The 27,116-nt window shown below is 34.1% G+C and overlaps 4 protein-coding genes and 1 long non-coding RNA gene across 17 annotated transcripts in view; 2 read left to right on the top strand and 3 right to left on the bottom strand.

Moving 5' to 3' along the window:
- LOC132907482 (inositol-trisphosphate 3-kinase B) overlaps window positions 1–8,337 on the top strand; it is a 29,187-nt gene extending 20,850 nt beyond the window's left edge. For 4 of the 6 annotated variants that reach the window (XM_060960624.1, XM_060960627.1, XM_060960628.1 and 1 more), the window contains 4 exons: window positions 6,047–6,127; window positions 6,433–6,807; window positions 7,222–7,434; window positions 7,514–8,337. In XM_060960624.1, coding sequence (XP_060816607.1) covers window positions 6,047–6,127; window positions 6,433–6,807; window positions 7,222–7,434; window positions 7,514–7,846 — 1,002 coding nt within the window. In that variant the 3' untranslated portion in view covers window positions 7,847–8,337. Of the gene's footprint in view, window positions 1–2,801; window positions 5,871–6,046; window positions 6,128–6,432; window positions 6,808–7,221; window positions 7,435–7,513 lie in introns of those variants that run through there. The other 2 variants (XM_060960625.1, XR_009658180.1) reach the window with 2 other exon arrangements.
- LOC132907502 (thymosin beta) overlaps window positions 1–27,116 on the bottom strand; it is a 50,105-nt gene that overhangs the window by 19,266 nt on the left and 3,723 nt on the right. The window contains exons 1-6 of one of the 6 annotated variants that reach the window (XM_060960673.1): window positions 23,462–23,889; window positions 23,155–23,282; window positions 22,366–22,518; window positions 22,079–22,192; window positions 21,374–21,487; window positions 21,147–21,260 (exon numbers count right to left, since the gene is read on the bottom strand). In XM_060960673.1, the coding sequence (XP_060816656.1) occupies window positions 21,147–21,260; window positions 21,374–21,487; window positions 22,079–22,192; window positions 22,366–22,495 (472 nt within the window). In that variant the 5' untranslated portion in view covers window positions 22,496–22,518; window positions 23,155–23,282; window positions 23,462–23,889. Of the gene's footprint in view, window positions 1–20,401; window positions 21,062–21,146; window positions 21,261–21,373; window positions 21,488–22,078; window positions 22,193–22,365; window positions 22,519–22,785; window positions 22,877–23,154; window positions 23,283–23,461; window positions 23,890–27,116 lie in introns of those variants that run through there. The other 5 variants (XM_060960674.1, XM_060960675.1, XM_060960676.1 and 2 more) reach the window with 5 other exon arrangements.
- LOC132907477 (nuclear factor related to kappa-B-binding protein) lies at window positions 8,186–15,251 on the bottom strand. Of its 3 annotated transcripts, none has more exons than XM_060960607.1 (11): window positions 14,826–15,251; window positions 13,767–14,015; window positions 13,471–13,703; window positions 13,120–13,385; window positions 12,633–12,985; window positions 11,125–12,547; window positions 10,714–11,034; window positions 10,447–10,636; window positions 9,591–10,374; window positions 9,166–9,474; window positions 8,186–9,081 (listed from the first exon to the last, which is right to left on the bottom strand). In XM_060960607.1, exons 1-11 carry the CDS (start codon window positions 14,829–14,831, stop codon window positions 8,641–8,643), a joined length of 4,575 nt encoding a protein of 1,524 aa, XP_060816590.1. In that variant the 5' UTR covers window positions 14,832–15,251; the 3' UTR covers window positions 8,186–8,640. The 3 variants fall into 3 exon arrangements, with proteins under 3 accessions (XP_060816590.1, XP_060816587.1, XP_060816589.1); XM_060960604.1 differs by having other exon boundaries at window positions 9,166–9,477; window positions 14,826–15,250; XM_060960606.1 differs by lacking the exon at window positions 14,826–15,251 and adding an exon at window positions 14,595–14,613 and having other exon boundaries at window positions 9,166–9,477.
- Window positions 15,465–20,088, bottom strand: LOC132907481 (uncharacterized). The gene is made up of 14 exons (XM_060960623.1): window positions 19,955–20,088; window positions 19,476–19,700; window positions 19,148–19,400; window positions 18,926–19,064; window positions 18,682–18,851; window positions 18,241–18,612; window positions 18,007–18,160; window positions 17,868–17,931; window positions 17,542–17,788; window positions 17,362–17,457; window positions 17,246–17,286; window positions 17,108–17,180; window positions 16,713–17,024; window positions 15,465–16,642 (listed from the first exon to the last, which is right to left on the bottom strand). The coding sequence occupies exons 2-14, from the start codon at window positions 19,689–19,691 to the stop codon at window positions 16,077–16,079; spliced, it is 2,703 nt and encodes a 900-aa protein (XP_060816606.1). The 5' UTR covers window positions 19,692–19,700; window positions 19,955–20,088; the 3' UTR covers window positions 15,465–16,076.
- LOC132907510 (uncharacterized) lies at window positions 24,155–26,917 on the top strand. Its single transcript, XR_009658192.1, has 3 exons — window positions 24,155–24,520; window positions 24,645–24,794; window positions 25,917–26,917. It is a non-coding gene; the product is annotated as an uncharacterized LOC132907510 (long non-coding RNA).

Genomic DNA, 27,116 nt, shown 5'->3' with positions numbered 1-27,116 from the left:
TTCGACAGCAGTGATCAAAAGTCCTTTCAGGACTGAATTATTCCTTAGATTGTGAAAAAATTTCTTTTTTATTAGTTTTGAATAATAAAAAAATATTTTTTCAGATGTTTTTGCAGAAGAGATATAGTACACTAAATTTAGTACCATCTGACATATTTATGGCTTGGTTAATTAATGACTTATTAAAATACAATATTGAATATACAAGGTGGTACGTAACTGATGGTACAATTGCGAGCAGAGTGATTCTACGAAGAATAATAAGATGAAGATATAAAATAGAATTCTTTCATATGATGTTTCGTTATCGAGAAGGTCGAGTTTGAAAATTTGACAAATATACTTAAACTTGGCTATATTCCGAACTGCGGGAGTAAATAATCGACAGGAGTTGAACGGAATATGAAAATAAATTAAAAACGTAAAATACAATTTTCCTCGTATGATACTTTCTTTTTGAGAAAGATAAATTTGCAAGTGTAGCACGCACGCATACCAAACCAGTTCTTAACAGAATACGTTCAAACTTTATTTTTTGAAAAATGAGAGCTCAAACGGAAAGATCTTATTTCACAATTTTGACTTATTTTCGCACGTGTAATGATCTCCTGCTGATTGTTTATTCATATCCAGTGTGTATCTGGCCAAGTTCAAGTATACTTCATAAATTTTGCAAACTCGATTTTCTCAGAAACGAAACGTCATATGTAAACATTTTATGCTATACTTTCCACTTCATCCTTCACGTACAATCAGCCAGTTTACGGGCCATCCTGTATATAACGTTGATCGTAAAAGGATTAAAGTTATTCATAGAAATGATAAAAACGCAAAGCAAACGATAGAGAACGTTGACTTCCGGCGAACCGTGTAGGCCCACCGACCTCTGAATCGCCCCAGCGTTTCGTCCACTCCTGATAATTACGCTAATGACGCTCGCGAACGTCAGTTAATTAGTCGATGACGCATTTCGATCGTCGTCGAGTCGGCTGTACTCTCCTCGAGTCGCCGCCTTGCTGAATTTGCGCCTCGAAACAAGAAAAAGTTGCTTGACTCGTCCGGTAACCGCTTACATCAACGAATTAAAAATCTACCCGTCTCTATCGTTCGCGAATATTGTTCCTGGTCTCAGGAAACAGATCGTAATACCTTGGCTCGAGATCGAGATCCAGACGCTTTTACACTGTTGATTGTTTTTCGCGATTTACGATGATTCAACGTGCAGTGGTCAAGTATACGTAGGAGAAGAATCGTTATTTGTTGTTCATCACTGGATCAGTAGATCGAAGTCTTAATCAAAGAAGAGAAGAATTAGTAGATGATGATGCTTGTGGAATCTGGAAGAAGCAATTAAAGGAAAATTTTCTACATGTTCTTTACTTGTATACTTGTATACATGTACTTACATATTCGTATACGTGTACTCGATAGATTATTAAAATCTATAGATAGAGTATAATTATGTTGTTCGGAAGAAGTTGCAGACTCATCTGTTGTTCATCGATCGTTGGATTGAGATTTGAATCAACAAATAGCGAAGCATTTGGAAGTGGAGGAACAGAGGAGGAAATTTAAGATTCTCGCCTACGATCGTGTGATGGATTACGTCATCCTGATTTACACTGTTAAGAAAGTGAAAACGTTGCAAAGTTATCTGTTGTTCATTCATCATTCGACGAGTGCGTACGTTGAAATTTCCATCGACGAAGAGAAGAGTTAGTAGACGTTGATGCTGTTGAAAGTGGAGAGATCTGAAAGGAGTTAAGCGAAGAGATTTATTCTAAGAGAGATATTTTTACACGCTTGATAAATTATCAAAGGTATCTTGGTAATACGGTTTTAAGAAATTGAAGAAACTATAGAAGCTATCTTGAAGATTACTTGAAAATACTTGAAGATTATTTAAAATCTTCTACATTTTTTTATAGATCCTGAAACACTTACAGTTTATTTTAAGAAGCTTTATCAAACAATGAATTAACTTTAAATAGATACTTTGTAAATTTGTGACACTCCTTGCGAAGATCTACGAATGAGTCGAACGTGTTTGAATAAATAAAAAAAGAAGAATTGGAGAACGATCGTTGCATCACGTATCCGTGAGAAAATAAGACCAATTATCGGACTAACAATCGGAAGTTTCATAGATTTGCGACCGGATGCGCCTTGAGATTCACGTGGATAATTTTCACTAGGTAATACGGTCCAGAGAAACAACACTGTAATTCTTCTTATGTAAGAGCTGATAGAGACAAAGCACGTGCTCTTAATCCACTATCCTGTCTCGACGTTTCAAGTAATTGACCAAGAAAGATGATCTCCTAATAAATGATCTTCTTCCACATTAATTCACACGAATCTTAAAGAAATAGATAATAAATAAATCTGTAGTATTATTCAGATTGATTACAAGTCAACTTTCATTGAATTTTTCAGGATTTTGCGTCTAATTTGAAAGAACTACTTGCAAGTATTTCTTTGGAGTTTCAAGCATTTGATGAATACTAAAGAATTAATAAGAGAAAAGATCTTTGGATTTCTAAGAATTGTATATTCATTTTGCAAAAGGAGCTTGTTACAAATATTTGACAGAATCTCAAAGATTTTCAAGATATCTTTGGTTTTTAAAAAACTACAGATTCAATTTGGAAGAAACTTATTGCAAATATTTGAATTTCTTAAAATGCCAAGAATTCTAAAAGATTAACAAGGTGGGAAAATATCTTTAGTTTTCAAACTATTGCACCTATGATATTTTAAAAGAAGAAACCTCCAGACATAGCTGTGGATTTCAAAGAATTTCCTATACAATCAATGCAAAAGAAAAATATCCGGATGTATATTCGTAAATACTGTCATGAATGAATAGATCAATGAGAGAAAGAGGATGCTCGTCTATAATAAATTATCCTCGATTCTACAATAATTTCTTCCTCTAAGGGAACAGAAGCATGTGAGTTACGCGAGGAATCCGAAGCGGCACGGCGTTCCGCTTGCGTGAATGTATCACGACTGGAAAGCGTCACGTTTGCTTACAGTGATATTACATAATCGGTTGATTGTGGAACGTAAACGGCGACGATTACTCGTGAGATGCGTTGAAATTCGACAAACGTAGCCGTACGATTATTTATCCAAAGTGACTGGACTGTGAATCCTCTGTAAACAACTGTTTTCTTCGTTTAATAATTCTGCCTCTTCAGACACTGCCCTGTCACCTGATTGAATTAATTATGTGATTTATTTGCGTCATTAATTAATTACGTAGACTGCGTCATATGGTCGGTCGATGAAAAGTATTCTTAGAACTGAAAGGAGTCTCAGTTATATATGAAAGAGTAAGACGACAGGTATTGAAGCATAGATTTGCTAGGTGTGAAGGATAAGCAGTTGGTGCAAAGGATATCGAAGAAACATAATTTTGTAGAAAATTGATAGACACGTTAAAGCGTAACAGAAAACAATAGAAAATTGCAACTATAATTTTCATTCTCTTTATGATTATAAACATAATTATAATTAGAAGAAGTTTAAAATTGCAAACAGACTTTATTCGATTGATTCAAGTGAAGGACGAATTGTTTCTGAAAGACCATGGTGATTATTGAAGAAATATACAGAAGATAAATCTGTGTGTTTATAAATAACAATTGCTATGAACAAATCTTCTTGAAGTTTATTATTACTGTAAACAATAAAGATTATTTCCTTGGAATAGTTCCAGGAATTCGCCAGAAACAGCAAAATACACTATATGATACTTGTATAAAATTGGAAACAAGTAGTCATTATTTTAAAAATACCAGCTTGTTGCACTTCCTCGTGAAAATCAACGAAATGGAGGTAGAAATCTATTAACGAAATCCTATTAAAAATCGATCAAAGAAATAGAGATTACTGAAAAGAACTAATTGAAAGGAAGAAGAGCTGGAAATCTCGTTTAAAATTCATCTAGCATTAAATTGAAGAATAATTAGTGCATCGAACAGACGAAGAATTTCGTGTAACGGACAAGCAGTGGTATAAAAAAGTGGCACACGCATCGGCTCGCTTTCCAGCTCGCCTTCGTCTCGAGGAAGAGGCCACAACGTGGGTGGACGACGGGGCTACCAGTCGATCCAGGTGTTTCGATTCGACCGCAGCTCGTGATTAAGATAATTACCGTTATCGAAGCGCTTGCCAATTAACCGAGAACCGCATGGCACGATTCGATCGCCCTGAGGAACGATGATCACGGGCGCGTTCGTCATCGTCGTGACGCGCGGAATAGAGACTGGCTAAAAAAGAGAGAAAGTGTCTCGATGATTACCAGTTATATCGGGGATAATCACTGACCGTCGAAACGTTTTTTATTTCAGTGAAATCTTCAGACACGAAGAAAATCACTAAGACACTGGCAAATATTTCATCTCTTTTCGACGTTCCTTTAAATTAGACGAGAATTCGCAGAGAATTTTCAATTAAAGGATTACGAAGAAAATTATTAATTAAGGGAAGATTTGAAGGAAGTTGTAGAGGACAATTTTTCAGAATTTTGGGATTTTCTTGCGGGAATTTTTTAAAAGAAGAGTATTACGTTATTTAAGCTTGGAGAAAAAAATTCTAACTGAAAAGAATCTTGAGAAAGAACCTTATAGAAAAAGTTGCTATATCTTTGAGGAATTCAAAGAAAAATTCTAAGCAGAATTAGAAGATTCGCCCGGAAGAATTTAAATTTCTCAAAAAGAGTTATCCTTGAAGCTCCGAGTTAATGAAATATTTAAAAAAAGTGACGTTCCAAAGCAAAAAAGACGAAAGGTATGACGAGGTAAGAGGTTCCTTGAATGAAAGCGTGAAAGCCTCCTCCGAGAATTTCCATTGACGCGCGACTCATTAGCATCCAATTCGGGATTCGAAGAACTGGGACACGTCGCTGTTTACGTCCAACCATTGCTCCGCCGTGGAATTGTCCCTCTGACAATACGACAGAACCATGAATCTCTTCAAAGCCAGTATCCACCGTACGCCTCTATCACGTTACACCTTCGAAACAATTTATTTCGGTGAGGCATCAACTATTTCTGCATAGAAAGATTTAAAAAGCTTTCGATAGATTTAGAAGATATCGCAGGAAGATTTCTTACATTAAATTAATTCTTCGTCATCGTTGATAATTAATTTAATTAAAGATGCAAAAGACTTACGACAGAATAACGATACCAAAGATAGTGATCTGCTCAAAATCGACACTGGAAGATTGCATGGAACCTGAAGAATGCGACAGGAAGTCCTTAATTCAGAGGAAGATGATGAGGTCAAGGACTAGAAGACATTCAAGGCGATTCTCTTCGAGCATCGCCGAGCGTCGCTCACCTTCCTCTTCTAGAAGTCCATCACCTTCGTACTTACTTTCTCAGTCTCAAGAACAAACTCATAGCGAAGAGAAATCCGAGGATAATTGTGATAACCAAGATTTTGAGAATGATAAGTTGAGTCAGCTGGAAGTTAAGACTGATAGTTACAAGGAAGTTGATAAAAATGATGAAAAGAAAGAAAACTGTATAGTTGAGAGACTACAAAATGGTAGCCTTGTTGAATGTGAAGATAACGAGAGAAGTGATTTGAAGTTGGAAGGAAATAAAAGAGATAAATCCTTGAGAAGCAATGGGGTTGAGGATCATAAAAGGAGTTCCAAGTGCAACAAGTGTATTAAATGTCAGAGTAATAGGGAAGAGACTTGTTTGGAGAATTGTTCAGGATACCAGCAGTATTTGAGGCTGCTGGAGGTGCCTCAGATTAACTTGGAATGGGGAGAAGGCAGTGGTGACGATTTGAGCTCTGAATGGGATTCTGATCACACGGATAGGTCGAATGAGAAAAAGACGTCGAAGGTAACGACGAGAAACGGTGTTCTTCCAGATATACTAAATGTTTCTTTCTATTACTGGACAATAAAGTTTTTTCAGAATCAATATTTGGGTTAAAGTTAAAAATTAATTTTAATATTAGCGATGATGGAAGAGGTAAGAGAACTTTTTGATGAGATTTTCGTTTAATTTTGTTTCAGTCGTCAGGATGGAGAAAACTTAGGAATATAGTTCACTGGACACCTTTCTTCCAAACCTACAAGAAACAACGGTATCCATGGGTAAGTAAGTTATTTCTTAAGTTCTTTGAAACAAATTAAAATACTTCAAAATTGGTATCAAATATTGGTTGAAACATTAAAATTATCAGTTAATATTAAAAAAACTAAAACTAAAATTTACTTAATTCATCAATTTATCTTATGGCCTTTTGCCAGGAAAAAAGCTCATAAATTAATATCTTCAATAACAATTCTGATATGTTGATATCTTATGTGTTGATGTCTGATATGATATCTTATCTACTAATAAATAGTATAATTAGTGCTAAAATGTTTATACTAAAAAATTCCGCTATTAATTTTAGGTCCAACTAGCGGGTCATCAAGGAAACTTCAGAGCGGGGCCCACTCCAGGGACGATTCTAAAGAAACTCTGCCCTCAGGAAGAAGCTTGCTTTCGCCTGTTAATGAACGACGTATTGAGGCCGTACGTTCCAGAGTTCAAAGGTGTTCTAGATGTAAACGATACAGAAGAAGGGAATGTCGAGGAGCATGATGCAGGGGAAGCACATCAAAAGGATGGTAATGGTGACAATGTGACTAAGAGGATCGTAGTGTCCTCTTACTTGCAGCTGCAAGATCTTCTCGGAGACTTTGAACATCCTTGTGTGATGGACTGCAAAGTTGGAGTCAGGACGTATTTGGAATCGGAACTTGCGAAAGCCAAAGAAAGACCTAAGGTATGATATTAATTTAATATGAATTAATATCGAATAATATTGTAAATAAAGTTTCAAAGTTCGATCGACAAGATAAAACTTTCCCTGAATTACCTAATTTTTTATACTTTACATACTTCTTCTTAACTTTGCTATTCTTCTCGAGTTTATGACTGGAAATAGATATTTTTAATATCTTTAATAGATATTATTAAAATACAGATATAGTTTTTAAATATTTGGTTTAAATATTCAATATAATTTTTCTATCTTTTGTTTATTCCACAACTTTTATAAATAAAGCACTCTAAAGACAAAGAAGATATCTGAATGATCAATGAAAATGTGAAGAAGTGAGGAGAATAGCAGGATCGAAGATTCTTCAATTCTTGAAACTCAATTTCAATTTTTCAAATCTTTAATTTCTCAATGTAGTTACGAAAAGACATGTACGAGAAAATGATACAAGTGGACCCATCTGCACCAAGTGCTGAGGAACGTCGAGTGCAAGGAGTCACAAAACCAAGATACATGGTCTGGCGTGAAACGATTTCTAGTACAGCTACGTTAGGTTTCCGCGTAGAAGGTATTAAACTTGCTCATGGAGGTTCATCGAAGGACTTCAAAACGACGAGGACTCGGGAACAGGTTTGTTGATGTACCAATGAATGAAATTGATAGATCATAATAGTAATCTGATTTTAAAATCGGCTTTTTGGCTAATTAGGTTACGGAGGCGCTGAGACGTTTCGTGGAAGGCTATCAGCATGCTGTACCTAAGTATATCCAACGTCTAAAGGCGATTAGAACTACGCTGAAAGCATCGCCGTTCTTTGCCTCGCATGAAGTTGTGGGGTCTAGCTTGTTGTTCGTTCACGATGCCAAAAATGCCGGCATTTGGATGATTGATTTTGCTAAAACGTTACCTCTACCACAACATTTGCCAAGGATTTGTCACGATGCCGAGTGGAAAGTCGGAAATCATGAAGATGGATACTTGATAGGTGTGAACAATTTAATAGACATATTCCAAGATATATGGAACTCCGAGGGAACATAATTATACGGACCATTTCTTTTGGAAATAAGTTGAAGCTATAACAAAGAGGATATTGAGTTAAAAGAACATCATGCACTCTTAACTTTGTAAACATAAATGCACCTTTTGTACAGGTGCTTTTTCTTCTGTATCTTTTTCTATGAATCTATACTTCGTATTTCGTGAAAATTTTGTACATAAATCAATGACTTTTGTTATGATGTCTTTCGTATAATATCCTCTTACCAGAAAACGGACCAAAGACGCGGTGGCTATTGCTGCCTAGGTATTTCATAATTAAACTTTCCTACAACGTAGAGACGATGCACAAAGAGAAGTTGTAAAATATAATTTAAATGATACCGTTATGTAATAAGTTTTATTTATGCATTACATGCTACTCTGCAAGAATCTTCTTGATACAAGAGAACGAAGAAACGGTGTTTTTGTATTTAAAATCGTACCATGCATTTGTAAATAATTCGACACTTAATATAAAAAAGTCTTCACGACCACGTGTGTTTTCATTTTAAATGTCCTGATGTAGCATTGTGCCTTGATCCCTATCAACCTGTCGAAAAAACTGCACGATTTTCTTTTTTTCATTTTACCGGACCTAAAATATAGTACATAACGTAACGCAATTCTATGTATGAGCTTTACTGACTTATTACGCTTTTCGTTTCTTTTTTTTTTTTTTTTACGTTTTGTTTTTATACATATAAATCGTATGTTCGCCAGAAAATTCAGAATTACAAGAGATTAAAATAAGTTGGAACGAGGATAAATGAAAAAAGATAGCGACATCAATTTTTTCAAGGTGTACTATAGGTATTATTTCTCGGTGGTTGCGTCTGAATAGTCTGCTGTTGATTTCCCGTCGATTGAGACGAAGTTATAGTGGTTGGAGCAATAACTCGCGCGTAGACTGCTGCACCCGTAGTTTTCAATCCGGCAGGAGTCGGTATCACCTTCAAACCGTGCAACGTTTTGATATTGAGTAACTGACTTGGTAAAATGATAGGTTGTTGCTGTGTCTGTTGCGATGATTGTTGCTTTCCAAGTACTACACTTCCACCGCTGCTCACTCCAACTCCTACGTTTTTGTTACCACTTGCTAAAACTATTGGCTTGCCAGCCAACTGAGCTGTCACCATTCGAACGGTTTGTGCTTGCTGTTGTGTTGTCTGTTGTTGTTGCTGCGTACTGGCTATGATCTTCGACTGACCTGAAGAAGTCTGCGCTTGCGATACTACCTAAACACCACATTGAAAATGTTCCATAAAAATTTAATTTAGAATTAAAATTAGAAATTATAAAAATTTAGATTGAGAGTATACCTGATACTGAGTTTGTATGACCTGTTTCCCTTGTCTATTGAGTTGATTAGCATGACCAGTTGTAGTCGCCAATTTTAATCCTTTCTGAGCAAGAAGATTTTCTACCGAGATAAGCTGACCACTGCCAGAACTGGTTAGAACCTTTGCCAATATCTTCTGCTGCTGTTGCTGATGCGGTGACTGTTGAATTTGTACTGCGATTGGTTTCCCTCCAATCTGTGCAATTATGCGTTGCATACCAGATGTTTGTATCGATTGTTGTTGATTGGTAACAACTCTCTGTTGGATTTGCTGTTGCTGTTGCTGTTGCTGCTAAAGTGACATGAATATATGAATATATACATATACATGAATATATTAGATCGTTAAAACTATTGATAGTCATTAAAATAAAAAATAATGACTTACGCGAACAATTCATATACCTTTAATTGTTGCTGTTGTATTTGTTGCGATTGATTACTGGATGGCGATGATTGTTTAATAAATATTGTCTGACCCTGAAGTCCATGACTTGTAAGAAGTGACTTGATCTGTCCAGAACTGACCAATTTTATTTGAGAAGCTAACAATGTCTTTCCAGGTAGTACATGTTGTTGAGATTGTTGCTGTTTTATATTAGCAGTTTGCAAGATACTTTTTCCTGCTTGATTAGTCACTATTGTTTGTTGTTGTTGTGTTTGTTGAGATTGTTGTTGTTGTTGTTGACTTGGTACTTTAGTAGGAGGCAATATAGTGGTTAAATTGGTGGTTACGTTCGTTGCATTAGAAGCACTGCTGGCTACTACAGACTGAGCAGAATGTAGCACAGAATGTCCAGATAATCTAATAGTTTGTAGACCAGCGGATGTTGATACTTGAATTTGATGATGCGGAAAATGCTGCTGATTCGATTGTAGTAAACTTTGAGCACTTGTTTTTACAACAGCGACCGGTTTTCCACCGATGTTCGTTGCCTTCTTCGCCGGAGTGTTTGTAGTGATTTGTGGTTTTACATCGCTACTTGTTACATCCTTTTCTACGGTAATAGTACTAATAGAGGTAGAAGACGTAGGGAGAGACGTTACCGGAACGGTGGTCCCTGACATAGAAATTACTGAAGTCGCTGGCGTACTGATTGTTGTCACTACGTTTGTGACGACAGCCGATTGTTCTGTTGTAGCGGAATGATCATTGATATTTTTCTCCTCGGTTTTCTTCTGCTCTTTTCTGTAAAAAAAAAAAGCGTACAATCGATATGCTGTTCAAAACATTTTTCACACGATAAAATTTGATATTTACCTCGAAATAACAGGTTGAGTAGTGGATGTGGCCTTTCTTTCTTTTTTAGGTGTAGTTTCTTTACTGTTATTAGGGGATTGTTCTTTATTAACATTAGCAGGTTTTATGACTGGAGGAAGTGCCTTTCGAGACATACTGCCACCATTCTTCTTATTCTTTGCAACACCTTGTAATTGTTGATGATACATTTCTATAGAAGAAGAAAATGTATAACGTCATTTATAAAATATATAACATAAGAATAATACATTTCAATAAGGTACAAACCAAATTCTGATTCTGAACGTGCTCGATGAAGGTATAGCCATTCCTTGCGTCTTGGGTAATATCTTACACAGGGATCTGTTTCGTAATGCAATCTGTCCAAAGCTCCAGATACCACAGAATGTAAGTATCCTTCCTTATCATCACTTTCTGTCTGTTCCCTAATGTATTGAGAATCTTTCAGTAGCTGACAGATGTCAGCCCGAGTTCCTTCACCATTAGGAAGCCTTGCAGTAGCGTCTCTGACTAAGGCTAAGATAGTCACAAAGTTTGGCCGATCTGCTACCAACAACGAATGTCCACGAGCTTTGGTCAAACCAGAAGCTGTTATACGAATTAAATATAATATAAATAATAATTTTTTCAATTGTACACATATATCTTTTTTATAAAAGATTGTATAATCAAACATACCAACATTATGTTGATAAATGCCTTTCACCGGACCTACGACGGAGGCATAACCGTGCATTCTATATGTAAATGCTTTATGAGGAGCAGCATAACGCATACGCTCTTGCCTCCTAAATTCTTCTCGTTCTTCCACCGTGGATGGTCGAACCTTCCATTCCGTGGGCCACAGAGCACGAGGTGGCTCCCATTCTGCGACAGTATTAATAGATCCACCATCGACACTGATTGATTCTATCGCTGGACTACTATCTCTGCCGCTCGAATTTACATTTCCACTCCCAGAATTACTGTTAACGTTGCTGCTACTAGCTTGAGACACTTGATTTTGTTGCTTCACAGCTACTGGAGAACAAGTGGATATTGTAGACGGTAGACCTAGTGAATCTTTGTGCATTAAGAATTTCGCACATAAGTCCGACAGACGAGAGTCTGAGTCTCGTCCAGCTCCGATCCATGCGTACATTCCATTTCCCTTGTTTTCTAAATAGGGAACAAGTTCTGATTCTCTTTCTTGTCGATCACCGATCTCTTGAGAATAAGTGAGTTCCCCAGCAAGAAATCCTAAAGCCAACGGAACCAACGCTGGCCAAGAGGATGCCAGAGAATACCAATCATTTAATGGTGAAATGGGGTTTCCTTGCCACTGAGTAATAGCATCCCTCATTTCTCCTGTGCTCATCCTGTATTCACCTTTTGAGGTAAATGCATCTCTTAACAGCGAGAAGAAACAAGCATGTGTCTCCTGCATTAATTCTGCCCCATTGTTAATGTCGATAGCGTCTTCATTAGATGGAACAGCGATTTCTTTATCTGGTATCGGTATAACTCCTTCATCTTCGCACTTCACATCATCCAATATATCAATTCCATCGTCGAGTTGTATTGGAAGCTGCATCATGTCGATGCTATCCAAATCAAGCTCTTTCTTATCGTTTTCCTCTTCTTCTTCTGTTTCTAACGGTGCGTCTTCGTTCACTCCCGTACTTAGTTCCGTTTTTATGTCGTCGTACTCCATGTCTTCCACTTCTTTCTTTATTTCTGGTGTAACTATCATGACAGATTTGCTAACTTTCGGTGTAATGGGACTTAACTTCTTTTTGGACATCTGATGCATCTCGTATGCATCTATAGGCTCTGACTTAATTGGCGTTAACATTCTATGATCTATATCCAATGTATTGGAATGTCTGTTTTCATCCGTCGTATGAGAATAATCACTGTTATCACTCTCGTGTTTTATCGAATTAGAATTCGTTAATCTTGGTGCTGGTGGACAAAGTGGTGATTGCTCCAATTTCATACGTTTCTTCGCTGGGGTGATACGTATGGAAGGGCCAATTGATAATTTGTGCTTCTGTCCAATTTGTGCTCTTTGAGTTAAGTCAGCAAGAGCGATACCTTGTGTATTTAATTCCGGATGAACCTAAAGAAATATGAATATTAGTACTCTAATATGATTGAATTTCGTATTCACACAACTTAATTTCTTAAAAAATTATTTCACGTACATCACGCCGAGCTCTTCTTTTTTTATGTTCAAGCAACATTTCGCGATACGTCTCCTCGGTCTGTTCGCGAATAAATAGAGACCTATTCGAGGCATATTCCGCTCGTTGTAGTGTGGAGAAAACAGGTCGAATAGTCACATCCTCGTGATTTATTTGCAAACCTCGAATGGACAATCCTTGAACTCCCATCAAAGAGCGTCTCTTCTTCTTCTGCTTAGCGCCGGACATTTGATAATGCGGATAGTTCTCTTCATTCTCGGACGTTGTGTCGGCCGCTAACTTTGCGCTCGCTCCGAGCTCTGTCCTCAGTGCATTCAGTTCCTCCAAATAGCGCAGTTGCGTTTTCTCTTCAACTGTCGGTTCATTGCTTGTTAGTATTGTCCCTCGGAAGTTACTACATACTTCTCTGCCAAACGGCTGGAGTGTGGGGGAAGTATAAACAGCCAGAAAATTTTTTACAATCAATCGCAGGAGAAACTTAACTTACCCATAGCAGGTTTTGGTTTCCTCCATTGGACCTTTGACAGCATGCGTTGCGCTGGTTGACAAAAACCTTGCTTATATGCGTTAGACAGCAAACTTTCTCTAGATTTCAGTAATTGACTGGCTAGTTCATAGGATCTTTTCCGTTCCTCGAATAGTAATCTTCTCTGCTGTGCCTTACGGACTAAGCTACACATTCTTCTAATATCTGGGCGGTAATGACCAGCAGATAGATGACTGTGAAATGCATCCAAAGGTGCTACACCAAATCTGATGTAGATAAATATAAAAACAATATTATAAAAAAGATAGAATTCTTTCAAAAATTTATTGGAAATAATTAGTTGCATCTAACCTGTGATTTTCACGTTCGAATAACATACGCAATGTTTTCTCTGTTTCAGCTTCTACATCGCAGTCTTTTGGGAAAGCTGGTAAAAGGTTGCAAAGAGTTTCTCTTTGATTTTCGGTAAGACATTCGTTCCAAATATAAGGATAATCCAGAAACTCCTTGAAAATAGCTACATGTTCGCAAAGATCTTGTGGTAATTTTATCTTAGTGTTTACAGCAATACATGTTTCCCATTTCTAGAAACGAAATTTTTGTTAACAAAAATGTATTTCCACAAAATATGAAATTTCAGACAGCACCAAAGTATCTGGACTCTCCGCTTTGACAGAGTATTCTGTGTTCTCATTTTCATCTTCATCATCTTCACCAGAACTATGACTTTCACTGCCACTTGTACCATGTTCTTCTCCACTCTCATCCCCACTATCAGTTGAAGTGCTACTTCCACTTATACTGCTACTACTACTATTACTTCTAGATCCATGAGAAGATGCATCATCCTCATCTTCCTCAGCTCCACTATCACCACCAGCTGAACATTCATCCACCTATAATCACAATATATGTACAAAAATACATAGCAGAATAAACATCAGGGTGTGCCAAGAAGAAACCACATAATTTTACTAGTATATTTGGTAGCTTAATTTGGACTAAACAGATCATATTATTCTATAAATATAAATTTATTTGATATTTATTTGATTCTTGCCATTTCATTCTAGAAATTTTATTTCTGACGCTGTCATTTGTAATACATGTTATTTGTATTAGTCCTGCACATGTGTCTAAAATCAGACTAAACATCATAAACACTCCGCTGTTTATTTTTAGTTTGCATTTTATATGGTACTTGGTAGAATGAACGATTATTTGGAAAACTAATGAACCAATATAGCATATAAAACTTTTTTGATTGACAATGACCTACCAAACATATTAGTAAAGTTATTTATTAGAGTTCTCCCAAGGCATCCCATGTCCTTTATGAAATTAAATAATTTTCAAAGACAATTATGAAAAATCTAATTTATCGCACTAAATTCTATGTTACAATGAATACACAAAAATTAAAAAATACAATATGAACGTGATTATCATTTAATCAAAGATAAGAAAACAATCACCATATAATAGCAAATAACACTTCAGGAGAACATGCGTGTATTCGACGATTAATTATTTAATTTACTAATTATCTAATTAGAAGAACTGAAATAACGAATATACCAGGAACAACAATGAATGTTTTCTTTTTCAGGAGTAACAAGACACAGGGTATGTACATTGCGTTTCCAGAGGATACAGTGTTATCGATCATACGGACATAAATTTCGAAATAATTAATCGTAACCAACCTCCATTCTTTTCAGTTTCTGCGCTTGCTCTCCTCTTGTCTTCTAAGTTCTGTAGTTCCTACGAAAATAACAAATCCTCGCGGCTAACGATAATTCACGAAACAAAAATAAGGAACCGAGGGTAAATCCGTCAACGTTGTTACGATACGAGAAATCCTTCGAACGAGTGAATATTAAGTAATTTCACTATTCACCGTTTGACCTGTCACAGCTACTGCACTCCTACTCTTCCAACAAATTTTAGTCATGGCGTGGAATACAGCGAACAGAACCACGGTGTTTGTATATTGAAAGATCACGAGCGCGCACCTTCTTCACCGGTTTAGAAATGTGCCCATTCGATGGCAGAGATTTTAAGACTGATACGAAAGCAATTAACTCTTACAAATAATAATAAAAGGACCAAGAAAAAGAGAGATTATAAATCTTTTTTATTAAATCAATTATAAATATTTATTATATTTCTTTTACGTTAAATATAAAATTGAGTATTCGAAGTGAAACAAAAGCACTTCTAGTAACATTTGTTCGTTATGTACGATTAGTTGGCAACAACGCAGGAAGACGAAATTTAATTCAAATTTAATAACGATCGAATAACAATTAAAATTTTATTTCACGGAAATGGAAAGATAAATATTCATTTCTTATTGTATTACTTTTTATTAGGGAAAAATATTGTTTTAACAAATGAAGTATAGAAGTATGAACGGCCAAATATATTAATGAACTAGAACGTCACCTGCATAAAATTTCAGAAACTGTTATTTGAGCGGCTTATGTACCGTAACAAGGCTATACCAAATGAAGAATATAATGAATGTTATTATACAGGTATTGCAACTACCAATATCGAAGATAAATAATTTATACTATCATTCTCTAATGATATAATCTATTACGAAAGCTACATCGAAATTAAACTTGTACTGTAATTTGTAATACTATATACGTATTATATTTCTTAATAATTCGTAAAACTCTTTTTATAATATATCTTTATGTATCTAAACGCGTTAATGATATTGATCATATAGTTAACAATGACTTATTAAGATTATGCAGTAAGGTCTTATCTTCGCGTTTAATCCTACCTTAATTTAGAACTATCTAAAACTATAAGTTATATAGAAATAATAAGAACTTTTTTACATATATACCTCCACAAAATCTGATGAATCGTTTCATATGCAAGAACACTGGTTAACGAAAACCTCGTTGTATGATATATATAGTAACTGCAAAATACTTTTAAGAAGGAACGTTTTGATTAGCATTTTGTACTACCCCGGTGCAAGTTGTTTCCGCTGGTACAGATAAGACTGGTGCATACTGCATATAATGTGGTTGACCAGCAACAGCATACCAGTGTTCAGGTATATTTTGTGGAGGTATATTATATGGGGTTGGCGGAGGGCATAAGTACGGCGGGCATAGGCCAGAATAAGCTTGTGCGTAATCCATTCCAGGACACAGATGCGGCGAGAACGGTTGCACATTGTTATTGTCATGTATATCAGAATGCGATAAGCACGGGATTGGTATAAAACTTGGATTAAGGGAATAGTAAGGATTTGCGAATGCTTCCGCTTCATTGCCATAATACGGCAGTCCGGAATACATGCTTTGTTGCATGTAAGACGCTTGATAAGTATTCATTGCATTTGCAGGAGTGTGTAGCTGCTGATGTATTGATTGTGAAGGTTGAACATTCATACTATCTTCTTTTGCATCTCTGTCCAATTTGGAAAGTTTAGAGTTTGATCCGTTGCTTGAATACTGATTATTAGAAAAATGCGAAGCAGATCGATGTCGATCTATATAAAGGACAAGTATTTATTAAAATTATGTATACGGACATAATTATTCAAACTGTCTATTACTTACTCTCTGAATTTTTTTTATATCGTGGACCTAATCCATTTCTATTTAAACGAGAAGATTCTTTATTTGCATATTCTAATTTACTATCGCGAGACGAATACGATGTTTCTTTCCCATCATTTCCTCTTTGAACTTCAGTCTTCTGAATCTGTGTATTTTTGATATCATTTACGTATCTATTTTCGTTTTCTTGGTACAGTGATTGAGTGCCAATTTCTTTCTGATCATTGTTAGGCTCTTTCTTTTGTTGCGTAAGTGTACAATCTTGGATCATATTCGTGATATTTGTAATTTCTTCTTCATTCGGAGATGCACCTTTTCAATTAACAAATGAATAAATATAAGGTTAATATAATAAGTAAGATTAATATAATATAAAAAATATAAAAATGACATACCTTGATACCACTGTCCAAAATCAGGCGACTGTACATTTGTTAAATAATTCCAATTAGCACCACCACGAAAATACTACAAAATAGTTTGAAATAAATAAATATATAGCTACGAATTAGTTTGTAACAATTAATCCTTACCTCTAATCCTAAATTGTAAAAAAATCTCAATGTGAATGGATCTACAGGAATACAAAAAGGGTTATTTATGAAATTCATTATCAAGTTATGTATATAAAAGTAACCTGCACAATTACCTGATAGCGGCAAATCACTACCATTTACATCAATACTTTTTTGTACAGAACAATTAATAGAACGTAGCATATGATCTATTTGAGCATTAGAATCTCCTGAAATATTAAAAAAAACATAAACAATTCACGACATAGAAATGACAATGACAATTTAAGTGAGTTTTGTCTTTAATTACATACCAGCGTATGGTGCATAATATATATCTTTCTGCATCTTCTGTTTAGAATACGAGTTAAAACTGACATTATTATCATTATTCGTTGCACTATCAGATTTTGAATTTCTTATACAATTATTTTCAGAGTTTTTATGTGAGAATGAATCTTTTTCTTTATGTTCTTTATTATTTTCTTGCCTTCCAATATCTATTGTAGAAGACTGAGTGTTATCAAGAACCATTTTTGTAGAAAACATTTCAACAGAATTCTACAAAAGAAAATATTTTCCTATAATAATTTACATGCATTTAGATTTTACAATAATTAAACAATTTTTTATAGCTTACATCAATTGAGTAATTAGCACACTTATCCATTGAATAATTCTCATATTCTTGATGATCCACTTTTCTACAATAAAATAGAGACTTGTAATACAGAAGAAAAGATAGATTTATTAAATAATTATCATGATAAGATACTTACAATGATCCTTCCTTCCATTGAAAATTATTCTCATTAATATCACTGACAATATTATCATTGTTTTCATTTTTATCAATATTATTTGATAAAATGTTCATATTAGAATCTTTAGTTTTGCGCGATGATGCACTGCATGCTTTTCTCCATTTTTGATCTATTACAATACAGAATAAATATTTACAAAAAATATAAAAATTCGTTTCTAGCACATTTAATTCGTTTCTAAGTACTAACTTGAATCTAAGAGTAGATTCTTTTTGCAAACTGGTAGCCAATTGGCCTGTTTATTTTTCTTTAGGGGTAATGGTTTAAGAGATGAATATGGCACAATCCTTTTTTCTCCTAACTCTTCAATAAAGACTAATACAGGTCCCTGACTTTTACCCATTTCTTGAATATGTCCATAGTAAAATATGGGATCATTGCTTTTCTTTTGCAATATTTTTGTATCATTATCATTAACATCCTTTCCAAGAGAAGACACATAAATGCTATTATTATTGGTTTTGTCAAAATCTTCCTCATTAAAGTCCACTTGTACCAAACATTTGCCACCAATTTGGAGTTCATGACTATTGTGCCTAGTCCATCCTGCATTTTTCACTTCTAAAATATGATTTATTTTCTTCTTTTAATGAAGTTATGATACTTTTAGTACAAATCAATCTTTGTTACCTCTTCTAATTTCATGCCATATATCAAAGTCAGTATTACGATAGATATTGGGATCAAGAGCTTTAGCAATTCTATAAGGAAAAGGTGGTATATTTTTTATTACGGCCCGTGCATCATCAACCTCATCAGTTCCATTGTCAATTTTATTATATATCTCTGCAGCTAATTGGCTAAACATAAATAAATTGAACCTACAATAACATTTTGAACCATGTATTAATGACATAATTATTATTTGACTTACTCTCGGATCTCTAGATTGCCTTTAAGAAAAAACTTATCATGTCTAAATGTAGCTGTTCTATCATGTAACATTTTATGAACAGTACCCTCTATATTAGCCATTTGAAAAACATCTTTATATAACACTTGATAGACAATAGCTACAAATAATTTTTAAAACGTTTATAATTTATATTTATATTATAAATAAAGAAATATTAAAAATCTAATATAGAACACATACATTGACAAAAAGCAGCATTTGCAACAAAGTCCTTTGTATAAATACTTTCATACTGTTTTTGTGGTGTATGGCATAAATATATTATATCCTTAAAACCATTATTTGTAACATTATGATTCGCTTGCTTTTGACTACTAAATATAATGAATTCTCTTTTATAAAGTAACGACATGGCTTGGATTTCAGTCATACCACCCCATTCCGTAAAACATATCATTTGTTCTAAATAATCTTCAAATGGAATTGATATACCCTACAAAAGAATATGTATTAACTAAAATGTTTATATAGATATTAATTAAGGATTAACCAAATATAGCATATCCACCTCCGAAAATAAATGTTTTGTTTTTCTCATGAACTCCACACATTCTTTTCTCACTCTTATATGATAGTGTTGTGTCAAGTAAACTTGTTCGCTAACTGCCCTGAACAAGCAAGTTGGATCTCTAGGTGCATGTTTCCTGAAATATCCTTCATTTTGTAACCATTCATCAATAGGTTCTTGCGTACGTTTCAATGGTTTTCTAGGAGATATTTCCATCTTATATCACTAAAAGAAATAATGAAACTATTTTTCTTTTTTGTTAAAAATACGAATTACGCGTATTTTCGTTAAACATAACAAAGTAATAGTCGTAAGTAGCCGTCTAAATATTGCGAAATTCTAAAGATTTTTTTTTATCAACTCATGATAATAACTTCCATTATTGGGAAAGTACGAAAAGATGTTTTTGTCTATCGTTAATTACGAATACTTACTGTGGAAATAAGAAACAAAAAAGTCAGTTGTAAACAGAATTGTACCTGTTTGAAGAGAAATAATTAATAGGTCGAGGAATTTCTTCGATTCGAGATTATCGAGCCACACAAAAAATTTTTAAATCGTACAACGTAACTGTTACTTTGCAATTATCGTCGTAGCATGGCTAACAAAGGACTAGCAACAGGTCCTCTTCATTAGCTTCCTATTAAGATAGATTTCTCTAAGACTATTGGACGAAAAGATCTTTTCAACCAATCATAATCTTTCATTTGGCACTTTTGGTTGTGTTTATATTATAAAAGGACCTTTAGTGAACTAATATACACATTTCCTTTGTTTGTATTTTCGCGCGATGGTTCGAAAGTCGTATTTTCCAAGATACATTATACAAATAATAATTCTTATACATTAGTCTTTTATATATAAATTTAATTAATACTAAACTCGATAAAAAAATTTCAAAAGGGGTTCAAATATTACAAGACACCTTCTTACAAATTACTTTTTTATTCGTCATAATTTTCATCGGAATGACAATGCGATGTGTACGAAATATTAAAAAAGTACAATAGCCCCTTATATAAAATATGATTTTTACAGAAATATAAGATCAACCGCTGTACCATTGCGATATTCTGTAACGCATGCAATGCTACCAATTTTGTTGCTATCGAAAATAACGTTTTGCCTGCGTGCAGCTTTCTTAGTATAAAAAGTACATCCTTTGGCGAGTTAGTATTAAAGACGGATGTCGATGCAAGCCCAAAGTTATTTAAGGCTGGTAACTTTAGGAATCAGATCAATGGCTTGTGAAGTTTTATCGCATATTTTTTTCTTTTTTCTTGTCTTTTAAATTAAATTTGGACCTGAACCTTCATCGTCGTTCCGTTGTTAATAGTTTTGTGTAAAAATCGACTTGTGCGTCTCGCCGAAAGGGACGCTCATGGCGGTAGGATAAGTATAATCATAAGATTACATTAACACAGTGTTTCGCATTCTCCTTTTTTCTTGTCGACAATGTATGAATAATTGTTATAAAATGTCACGATATAGAAAATGGAAGAAATGACGAGTCGCTGCTTCCTTTCTTTTCCGTTCTTTTCGTTTTAAAAGCTTCCTTTAAGCAGCTATCTTTTCTGCGTCGATTGCTAAAACAAAAAAAAAAAAACATCATCTTAATAAGAAAAATATTGTCTTTTATTAATAATATATTTACTTCGAATTCTAACTCACCTTCTTTGGTAGGCAAGGGATTTTTCTCAAGCGTTTCCGCGTGTTTCAATTTTGCGGGATTGAAATTCTCAATGTCAGAGATCAGCTCTTGCTTTTCTTTCTCCTGTTGGATCACTGCACAGAAAAATTTGATTTGTTAACATTTTCCTTGGATCAAATTAATAATTTCTCTCAAAAATTATGAAAGGTAAACAAAATATATGGAAGTCATGAAATACAATACTGACCATCCATATCAGGTAGGAAAATCTTTTCTTGAGTTTCGGTGTGCTTCAGACTACTTGGGTCGAATGTCTCGATGCCTGACATAAGCGTTTGTTGAGTCTTTTCCGCAGCTACATCTGTAAGGCGTAAATCGAGATTAAAAAACGGAATATGAAACATGTAAGAGAAAATTATGAAAGGTAAGATCACCGTGGAAACCAGTGAAATTGCACCAACTATATATTTATGTAACAATTTCACTGTGTCGCTATACCATAAAATTATTTTAAAACCATTGTAGTTGCCCAATTTTATCAAAATTACGAATAAATATAAATTTTTTACAGAGAACTTATTTATTAATGCAAAGAAAGTATATATATTATTTTTAAATAGTTTCCTCTAGCAAGGAACATTAAAGCCTTATTGTTACTGGGATATTTCAAAAAAATATTTATCGCGATAATAGACGTAACATCGTGTTGTTATCGTGGACGCAGTACAGAGTACAAGACTACTGACAATTGACAACCTAATTGGACATGCAAAACAATTCCTTCTAAGCGGCTGAAAGCGAAAGTGAATAAGCTTGGTTTGGTCACGTATATTTTGGTCACCTCGAAGCACCAAAAGCAACAGCATACCCTTCCTTTGATCCCGTCCAAAGTAGAAGCAGGGAATCTGAGAATCAAGTATTCCCCTAAAAATCAGATAAGTTTCTATGATACCTTTGGCATTGGGTAATATGATCTTCTCTTTCGTATCGGCATGTTTCAATTGATCTGGTTTAAACGTCTCCACATCGTGGATTAATTCAGAATGTTGTCGTTCTTGTCGCACGTCTACATATTACAGTATTACATGCATTATAATCGATAATTTTGAGAAACAAAATTATTAATATTAGGGCTCTATATGTCTATAAAGTTACAGGATATTGAATCATAAGAATTACATTAAAATAATTCTGTAATACAATTTTGGGAGAGAGAAGTAACAAATATTTGCGTTGTACCTTCAGCGGAAGGTAGAACGTTCTTTTCAGCGGTCGCGGCTTTCTTCATACAGCCATGATTGAAACCTTCTAACTCGCTTTTCAAGTCTAAGGCTACTTTTGGCAGGTCTTTCAACGACGGATTCGACATGGTGATGTGTTGTACTTTTCAATCTGAAACAAGCAAGCATTTCTTTACGTTAACAAAAATATTTCATAACATTAATTGTGTATCATTGATTAAATAAGATATAATAACTGTATATTATAATTACATATATTTTAATTACAAAAATAATTTTTATAATATAACCTCGATAGATTACTTGTTAATATCCAAAAACGTCACAAATAAATTTATAACAATTTAAGAAATTATAAGATTTTATAATACAAATTTTCCGTCTCTAATCTAAAATTAACAATCTCTTTTATTTGTACTTTGCTACCCGCAAGAGTTTCGTTTGATTATCGATGTCCAGAAGAATTTCCAATTATAAAACTGGCATCAACAACTAGAATTACAATCTGAAATGACCTGTCGGGTTTTGTCCGTGGACGCGATATGTCTTTGTTTACCGTTCAGAACAAAAGCTGCCCAGAAAACGAACAAGTTATATTCATAACAAAGCAGAATCCAATTATTCTTGAACTATCTCTAATGAAATTTCAAGATATTTTATATAATATACACAATATATACGTACAAGTTTCCTATGGTAAGTATTCAAATATTAAGGTTGCTCGAAAAATTCATAGCGAAAGTTAAGAAAGATTTAACTAGAGTTAGAGTTTTTGCCATCTAGATACATGTAAGTTACCGAATCTTTTCTTAAAAAATTGTTTATCTTCTTCACACTAACAGAATGCAACTTTTTTTATATATTTATGGGAAATTTAAAAGTGCAAAAATTATATTGGAAAAATTTGAACCTAATCTGAAAAAGTTATAGAAGTTGTAAGATATTCACTATAAAGTTATATTTAGTAAAAAAGTAATGTAGTTTACTAAATAAAATATGTCAAATATAGAATGTATTTATTACCTTATTTATCATCTTAAACATGTACTGTGAATTAATAATTGAAAATGATCTCATTGAATACTGAGACTTACTAATGTTGCTGACGATTACTTGTTTATACTTTTGCGATCTCTGCAAAATATATACTTGTCTTAAGTATTTGGAACTGTTGTATACATTTCCAGAATCATATATGGTTCTATCAATATAATCATAATAGTTGGATGTCATTTCGGCATTAATAAAATTTTTAAATGTTTCGTATAACACACGTAATATGTTCATAAAGAGTGTAAGAATACTTTCTTGACATATGTAAACGATATACAGCTGTATATCGCTCCGAATCGCGATACTTGTTGCAACTTTTAGCCCATTTTCTTTATTCTCGATTGAACAATGATTGAGCGTCGGATATATCGGAAACAAGAAGAAGCGAGAATCTGCAAGTGTCAGCGAACGAGTCGGTTCATTGTCATCGTGTTACCGAGAATCGAACGAAGTCTGTGTACACAAACGTGATACGCGCACTCGAGTGTGCGCGTCTATCGACCAAACATATCGATATCGAATGCTCCTCGCGACGCTTTCAATGCATATTGGCAGAAACGTCGGAATTTAAACGTTGAAAATTCTTTCATATAATGCACACGCTATATGTAGAAGGACTCGACGATACTAAAATGGAAAATTTCAAATTAGATTTGTAAACGTTACGTTTACTCTGCCACCTCACAACCTACCATTTTTCTACCATTCTTTGTTATTTCTTTTCAAACGTATAAATTTGAAATTATAACATTTTTGCATTATTATATATTGTTATTACATATTATACATTATTTTATTTTTTAGATTCATAAATATTAAATATAAAAGATCAAGAAGACAGCAAAAGATTATAAAGCAAAAGATTTGATTCACTCTACACATTAGGTTACACTGCATTTATTCTACTACTACATAATCTGTAATTTTTCTACCATTTTTTGTAATTTCTTTCCAAACGTACAATTTTAGATTTTACTATTTTTTTACCATTACTGTATATTATTACAAAACTGAGCATTTTTATGCATTTATGGAAAATTTGAAGATACAAAAATGCATATAATATATATTATATGTAAAGATATGTGAAATTATTCAAAGTAGAGTACCTATTTTATTAATTATATTTATAAAAATATGAATTTTTATAAACATAATTAAGTCTAATTATTTTTATTGTACATTATACATGGTTAGTATATTATACATTACTCTATTTTCTAGATTTGTACATATTAAATATTAAATATGAAGAATTGAAAAAATACAGAAGGATTGTAAAGCAAGAGATTTTTCAATTGATGGAAGATGTAGACAGATGGAAGTACTATAAATTCCGGACGAATAACGGCACCGTTTCTAGTGAATGCAAAGGTAGGCAAGTATTCCTTGTCTAGTATTTTACAGTCTCCTCTTGTTCGTGTTTCTTTTTTCCTTTTTATAAGTGAAAATAACGGATTGGCCATAATTATGTCGGAACATAATCGGATACGTAACATCTTAAAATGCAACGTGTTACGTTAATTGCAATTAGTGGACTCGTTTAATCGTATCTAGTTGGACTTGGTTTGTGTAAAAATGTTATTAGAGAAACGCAAGCTAGATACGATATCTCTCATTAATAAAATCTGTCTGGAGATTCTTTGTTGTCTAAATTTCGTATTACACGCCAGTAACTAATGCGTTACGAAGCGGAAGCTAAAGCTTGCTACTTCCGGTTCGCGTTTCTTTCCATTTCCTTTCTGGTCACATATCCTCCTCTGTGAATTCTTACTAAAACGTTGGCATTTTTATGAACCAGGATTCTCATTCACTGAGTTTAATCTCGCAAATTATATTTCCTTTAATCAAACAAATTTATAAATTTACGAATTTATAAAATCCTTCTACTATACTACACTATATTTATGTATTTTACTAAATTTTAAGAATTAAAAAATTCATAAACAACAAATAAATTCATAATAAAAGTACTTCATCATAAACTGTTTTGCAAAGCATTTGTATGTATTACGTATATATATTCATGAAACGTAAATAATAAAATGGTTTTAATGTATGTTGAAATATAATCAATAATCCATGCACGTTCCGTCGTAAGGAACTTGACAGAAAAACTCGTCATATGTTCATACATCGAATCCGGCACTCACGGTTCTTTTACATTTTACAGTTGTTGGAGCAGTGATGCACAATCGACAATACTTCGCATTCACGGTATCTAAGCGATCTCAAAATCTTAAAAATCGCATGGTAATTTTCGTGTACAAGATTTGTCCTGTTCACTATGTGCAATATTATAGCAAAATGAAGTATATTTGGGAATGAATACAGTTTCGCATATTTGACCGGCAGGAGTGTACAATTAAAAAAGCTTGTGAACCACTGAAGCTAGAATGACTCATATTCGTCGGGCTCTCCCTACCATTTCTTTCTGTGTTTTCGCTTCCACTTCGTTTTTTTCCTATTTACGTCGCTTATATTCGTTACTTTTAGGCATTTCAACGCCTGTTTTGAACAGACGAAAATATCACTAGCCAAGAAGATTGTACTTTGTACTTTTAGATCGAAACTTGTACTTTAGAAGAAACTTGTACATTTCATGAAGCGGACTCACTGGTTCAAAGTCGCAAAACCTTTATCAGTACTTGAAACTGTTATGACTATGACACAATGCTTCTTGGAGTTCCATTATCGTTTGAGAGAAATCAACATTATTTATATTTCAAAGAGCAAGTTGCGTTAAATGTGTTACATAAAAGTTCTGGACCTACGATATTTTTTACAAGCATATTTTTAAAAAATCAAGAAACAAATTTCATTCTCTGACAAAATCTAACATCTAAGTACTTTCTAATGAAGAACAGTACTCAATCGATCTTGAGAAGCTATTTTTTTCAAAATTTCTTATGATTATATTCGTTCTAAAATTAACATAGTCTTGTCCTGCAACAGGCAATAAGAAATATACACAAGTGCGATAAGACAAAAAGAACAGAATGGAAGAAATTACAGATTCAAGAAGGATGAGAAGGCACAGATATAGCGTATATCAGTGGCTCCAAGAGAACGTTTCAAGGGATACGTTCCAACGGTGGGTCAGCATCGACAAGGCTGTGTATAGGTCCTTATATGGTAGCCAGCCGTATGGCTGTATATAGAGAGAGCTCGAAAGAGGCTGAATACGCAACTGTGAAACACATTCGTGTCCTTTACGTATCCGCTTGTTGAATATTTCTTCTCTCCCTATCGTCGGTACACGTGTAGGAGTCTTGCATCGAGTGCACGCATACGAAAGCACCCACTGGCCTGCGTTATGCGTAACGGTAACAAAAGAAGAGGAGATTGCTTTAGTTGTACGATTAACATCTTTGAGTATGTCCAATACATACAAATTAATCTTCTCAAGGTTAATTTCATTTTTCAAAAATGTATATAACTTCATGAAACAGAACAAGCCTTTATATATAATAAAGAATCTCATAGTAATGTCAAAATTAATGTAGTCTTATTCAAATACTTGATATCGTACGATTTCGTGGCATGTTACAAAGTTAAGTCGGTCGATTTCACAAAATTCAAGAAAGCAACGGTAGTTCTCGATGATTCTAAAAGATGTATCTCATTGGATTATCACGATACAACGAGGGGAAAGGGGAGGACTAAAAACGGCTTCAGTACGCCAGTGTCCGAAGA

The sequence above is a fragment of the Bombus pascuorum genome, chromosome 5 (assembly GCF_905332965.1).
Source record: "Bombus pascuorum chromosome 5, iyBomPasc1.1, whole genome shotgun sequence".
In the NCBI taxonomy this organism is placed as follows: domain Eukaryota; kingdom Metazoa; phylum Arthropoda; class Insecta; order Hymenoptera; family Apidae; genus Bombus; species Bombus pascuorum.
The sequence above is the reverse complement of the archived record's forward strand: the minus strand, read 5'-3'. Positions and strand labels throughout refer to the sequence as shown.

Coding starts and splice junctions, on each gene's coding strand:
- LOC132907481 (XM_060960623.1), bottom strand. CDS start 19,691: ATGGAAATATCTCCTAGAAAACCATTGAAACGTACGCAAGAACCTATT. Junction 19,065..19,147: donor AAATGCTGCTTTTTGTCAAT/GTATGTGTTCTA, acceptor AATTATTTGTAG/CTATTGTCTATCAAGTGTTA. Junction 17,025..17,107: donor TTTTGGACAGTGGTATCAAG/GTATGTCATTTT, acceptor TTAATTGAAAAG/GTGCATCTCCGAATGAAGAA.
- LOC132907477 (XM_060960604.1), bottom strand. Junction 13,386..13,470: donor TTCGAACGTGAAAATCACAG/GTTAGATGCAAC, acceptor TATCTACATCAG/ATTTGGTGTAGCACCTTTGG. Junction 9,082..9,165: donor TCATACAAACTCAGTATCAG/GTATACTCTCAA, acceptor TGTGGTGTTTAG/GTAGTATCGCAAGCGCAGAC.